This window comes from Aplysia californica, unplaced genomic scaffold (assembly GCF_000002075.1).
Source record: "Aplysia californica isolate F4 #8 unplaced genomic scaffold, AplCal3.0 scaffold00201, whole genome shotgun sequence".
Lineage (NCBI taxonomy): Eukaryota > Metazoa > Mollusca > Gastropoda > Aplysiida > Aplysiidae > Aplysia > Aplysia californica.
This window is the reverse complement of record NW_004797471.1, coordinates 986061-991677: the sequence shown is the minus strand read 5'-3', so window position 1 is coordinate 991677 and position 5617 is coordinate 986061. Positions and strand designations below refer to the sequence as shown.

Here is a 5617-nt window from a genome sequence, read left to right as displayed (position 1 = left end):
ACAAGAACAAAAACTCTTACAAGAGACTCAGACATAATAAAATGAGACATCGTTGATGTGTAGGAAAATGTGAATAATATATTTTTTCTATGAAACAAGCTACAACTTACAAGGACATGATGTGTCACAACCTGAATGAAGAAAGTTGTATCATAAGGTAGTTATAGATCTATCATGTATATGTATAAAATAACACATGTACTGTTATATATTGATATTAACTAGAAATAATATATAGACATGAGTATACATAATAATATTAATAACGCTGTCAACATTTTGATAGGGTGCACAGTACTCCAAAGCTCAACATTGCCAACAGGAATTGTTAATTTTATCTGTTTTTATTCGTTTGTGATTGTTGTTCTTTGTGAATTTTTAAAGAGACATGGGAATACGACCAAGGGCTTAGCTTCCATCTGCAGAAAGTCAGAAAGCTTAGGGTTCTAACTGAAAAACAGTAATTGTGTTCAGTTGTGTAAAGATGTTGGGTATTTGAAAGTTTTGAATCCAAGACTTGCGTAAATCAATCACTTAACTGTTTGTTTGGGGGGTGGGGGGGTCATACTTTTCCCCACGTCTGCGCTTTTTGGATAAAAATAAGGGGGGGGGGGGAGATGACGTGGTGTGGGTCCATGACATTGAAGGCACTTTAGGTTCAGCTGTATGTTATAATATTCTTCGTATTTTCGGATGCTAAAAATGTAATCCATGTTCTGTACAGGTGAGACCATTGTCGCGGGTTGTTTTTCGTTTTTTTGCACTTGGCAATCAAATGGGATCAAATGTCAAGTGTAATTAAAACGAAAAGCGCATATCATATATTGAAAAATGGACAAGTGTAGGCTGAGTCTGAGATTCGTTTTTAAAGCAACAATGAATAAAGTAAGCAGTAAGTACACCATATATATATCTAGAATTTGAAAAATGCAAACCGTTATTAGTTAGGCTACCATGCTAAGATGACCTTCGTAGCCCAACGCTGTGTCAGCTGCAAATTTATCAGAACACATTACATTGTACAATTTACATGCAGTAGCTGATATAATACACGTCACAGATTGTTTGGGAAAACTGCAAACTCTTCCTGCGGGTGGTTGGGGGGTGCTCTGGTGTGGTTTGCTCCTTCTTTCCTATCAATCATCTGTCGTCCTTATCTCCCCTCCTTTTTTTGTGTTTATTACTCTCTTGTAACACCTCTCATCTTCGGCACTTATATGACCTTATTGTGTTGCAAATGCCGTAACACTTTTACATGAATGAACTAAAAGCTCTTCCTCCCTTCCTCGTTTTGTCTTTACTCCATTGGTTTTTGTTGGGGGTTTTTTGGGTTATTGTTGTTGGGTTTTTTTTTTTGTTTTTTAAAAATCTTTTAGACCCCGTCCCAGTCTCGTTTTGTTTCCTCCTTTCTTACTTTCTATAGTTTCTTTTCTTCTTTTCTGTTACTTCTTGGCCACCCGATCATCCTATTTACCCTTCCATCTTTTATCCACGGCCCCACCTTTCTTCGGAGTCTTCCCCTCTTGTTTCTCTTCCTCAAGTGGACATTAGCCAGAATGAAACTAGATTTGCGAACTCCTCTTCCATTTGTGAGGCAGCGTGGTGGAATCAGGCTCTCGTCAAAATAATCAAAGTGAAGAAACTTGCATTTTTCCGCAGGTTTGTGAATTGTTATCAAATTTTGGTTTTTGGCTCAGCACCTTTCATGCCCATTAAAGAACTCATTTCTGTGTGGATTTTTCTTAAAAACGTTGATTAAAGGCACAAAAAAATGTAAATTTTTTGTTACCACGGACTCTTAAGCTAAGGAAATAACTAATTTTTGGTGGCCATTTTCTCACTAATTTTACCTCTGAAAACAGGTGACCCCCACCTACTTCTTTCGCAAATATCTTGACTTGTATTCAAGATAAATGGATATTTTTTTCATCCAAATATAGACAAGAGAACAAGCTTTAAGATGATACCAATAACTCTACATGCCCAAAAATTGACGAGAGCCTGATTCCACCACGCTGCCTCACATTTAAATATCTTTTTTTACTATATCAAGTTATAGCCATTGCATTTATACAGCGCTTTATACCCACGCTCTAAAGCATGCTTTACCCTATGCGCTTTACAGCTAATGTGTACAAAATGATTATATACAGAGCAAATATATTGATATCCGTTAAAAAGCTATTGACATCATGAATAGGGTTAACACCTGATGCGGTTACGAATAAGCGTTTGATTTTTCACAAAATTGAGGAGACAGGTTTTTAAAAGTGTATGAAATTACCGGTGGCGAGTGGTCCACCCAGTCGTAACACCTCTAATCTTTGGCTCTTATATGACCTAATTGTGTTGCAAAGGCTGTAAAACTCTTACTAAAACCAAAACTGAGAGTAGAAGAACGTAGGCTCGCGGCACGACGCGCACTACTAGACTAAACTGCTGCAGAATAGACCATACGTTTGCAATAGCTTTAAGCCGAGTACTGTACATGTAGGCCTACTTAATAATATAGGGTATCATGTATCTATCTTTGAGAAGACGTAGGCTACAACGTGGTGGGTTATTGTACTAAATAAAGTCAAGTTTCAAACGAAAACATCTGAATGATGTCTTTGCCTGTACAACAATATCATTGGCTTCTCTCGCGTCTCAGCTGACTATTCGTAGAATGTCTTTGTAGTCATCACGGAGTTATGCGTGTCTACGGGCGGTTAACTCTCCTGGAAGTCGTGTATCTCCACGGCCTGCCCGTGCCTGCTGATCCTGGAAGGTTAGGGAGACTGCCACTGATGCCATATTCTGCTTCTGCGGAGAAAAAAAATGAGTAAATGAAAGAGCGTATACGTGGATGGATGAAAGAATATAAATTAAATAAATAAATAGAGCACAAATATTTTTACAGTGAACACGTTGGGGATTGATGAGTATGTTTAACACGTCCTTAATTCCAGTGAACCGCGATAACAAGAGATGAGAAAAGTATTTGAGAAAATCAAGGGAAGTAATTGAAACAGGACTGCCAAGCCTGTCTGAGATCGTAAGACGGAATCGCAAGGGACTCAGACAAACAGAAGAAAAAAAATCTGCACATCAATTTCTGTCTTGGATATTCAGATTTTGTTATTTGGGTGGGGGGGGGGGGGGGGGGGGGTCTACATATTCTGGTGTCCCAAAAACTGCATTGTCGTTTCCTGACTGTTTGTAACAGTGAGCGTCCCACGTGGGCTTCATCAAGCACTACGTCATTTGATTTCTTTTCCTTCCAAGATATTCTCAGCAGTCTTCTAAGAAATCATATTTCTGAAGGGTCCATTACACTACGAGCAAATAAAAACCACCATATTCTACAACACAAGAAAGACAGCAATACCTCTTCAACTTCAACTGTTCTAAACCCAGAAAGCAAAATATTTAATAAGAGAGAAATAAAATGTGGGGCAGCGTGGTGGAATCAGGCTCTCGTCAAAATTATCAAAGTGAAGAAACTTGCATTTTTCCGCAGTTTGTGAATTTTTATCAAATTTTAGTTTTTTGGCTAAACACATGCCCATTAAAGAACTCATTTCTGTGTGGATTTTTCTGAAAAACGTTGAATAAAGGCATAAAAATGAAAATTTTTAGTTACCACGGACTCTTAAGCTGAGGAAATAACTAATCTTTGGCGGCCATTTTCTCACTAATTTTACCTCTGAAAACAGGTGACCCCACCTCCTTCCTTCACAAATATCTCGACTTGTATTCAAGATAAATGGATATTTTTTTCAACCAAATAAAGACAAGTAAACAAGCTTTAAGATGATACCAATAACTCCACATGCCCAAAAATTGACGAGAGCCTGATTCCACTACGCTGCCTCACAAATGTCCTTGAATTCATTTTCATTCCTATACTAATACTATAGGCCTACATCTTTCTTGCTTTTACTTTTATAAAACTGGAATTTCAACAAAATATTTCTCTAGCATATGCAACCGGTTCCACAGATTATGAAACTACAATAGTTGTTCCTTTCATTTTTCCAAATCTAAGACTTAGTGTGTGTACATCAGAACTGTGGCGTCGGTAGCCGAGTAAAATTGCGGGTTCGGGGGTTCGAGCCTCAGCTCAGTCCTACGTTGTGTCCTTGGGGAAGGCACTTTACACGGATATCCCTCTCGGCCCGGTCCTTTCAATCAGAGATGGACGCTAAAATCGGAGGTCCCGCCTCTTAAATACCCTAACAGTGTTGATAGGGGTGTTAAAATTATCATTTCGCATCTGAACTGCTGGACGACAATACGCCAGTTACTTTGCATCACGTCTTAAGTAAGCATGTCTAGATCTTAACCAAGTTTTATTAACTTTTTTCTCTTTTAAACAAACAAACAAAAACAAATTGTGAATGACCGTAAACTCACCGTCAATAGTTGGACACCTAAGTCTATCCTGCATCTGTGCATAGCTGATCCTCCAGGAAATGTCGATGACAGATCTGAATGCGGAACCGCACAAGCGCCCCGTCGAACGCAACATACACTCCCTCAGTTCTGCCAAGAGGCTGGGAATGAAAAATCAATTAGAGAGACTTTTAAAATCATTATATAACCCCTTTACCATTACCAGCTTGCCAAAAACTTCCAATTCCAAGACTGTTGACTTCATTCGATATCGAGTACATGTATCTCGGTCTTTCTGCTGAGGCGTCGCATCTCCCTTAACTAGGGTTGGGCCGGAGAGGAGGGCAAGGTCAAAATCCGCCTCTGAAATGATCTCATTGTGTCAATAGAGGTGTGAACCACATACATCTATATTTGTTGATCATTACTGACTCTGTTGAACTTCAAAATCCGTCGGACACACACACACACACACACACGCGCGCGCGCACACAAACACACACACATTCACACACACACACGAACACACTCACACAAACACACACACACTCACACACACACACACACGAACACACATGCACACACACGAACACATCACACGCACACACACACACATGCACATATAGCCTACACACAAAACAACAACAACAACCACGACAACAACAGCAGCAGCGACAACAATAATAACAACAACAAAAACAACGACAAAAACAACAACAGTGTTGTTGTTTTTTCATATACACATACACGGACACGGTACAGCACTTATTAATACATCCGGTTACAACTCAGTAAGTAGTTGTCATTAAAACGTAGGTGTTATGTTTTAATTCTAATTCGGGGTGCCCACTACGGCTGGGATCGGCCAATTGGGCCGACCGCCCGACTCGATCGCCTAAAAAACAAAAGTGTTTGTTATCAGTTTCAGGCGATCGAGTCGGGCGATCGGCCCGATCAATGATAGTACATAACATTGGCCCGATCTAGCCGTAGTGGGCACCCCGTATATATCACGCCGAACGACACTATTATTTTCGATCATTTAGGAGGCGGGCTTCCGACCCTGAGGGAGGAGGTAACTCACCCGCAGTCTGCCAGCGTGTCCCTGCCGGACGACCTTGACCTCAGCTCCAGTATCTCCACCTGGATGTCGTAGATGGAGTGACAGTTATGTAGGTGGCTGCCCAGTCGGCGCATGCGCCTCTCTCTGTGAGCACATACTGACTGGCTCGCCTCCTCC

General features: G+C 40.3%; 1 protein-coding gene across 1 annotated transcript in view; it reads right to left on the bottom strand.

Moving 5' to 3' along the window:
• Window positions 1-2042: 2042 nt before the first annotated feature.
• The window catches only part of LOC101845924, a gene marked incomplete in the record, with an annotated part of 11498 nt that continues 7923 nt past the window's right edge, over window positions 2043-5617 (bottom strand). Inside the window, 3 exon segments of the mRNA XM_005099068.3 lie at window positions 2043-2805; window positions 4399-4538; window positions 5462-5617. Coding sequence (XP_005099125.2) covers window positions 2702-2805; window positions 4399-4538; window positions 5462-5617 — 400 coding nt within the window.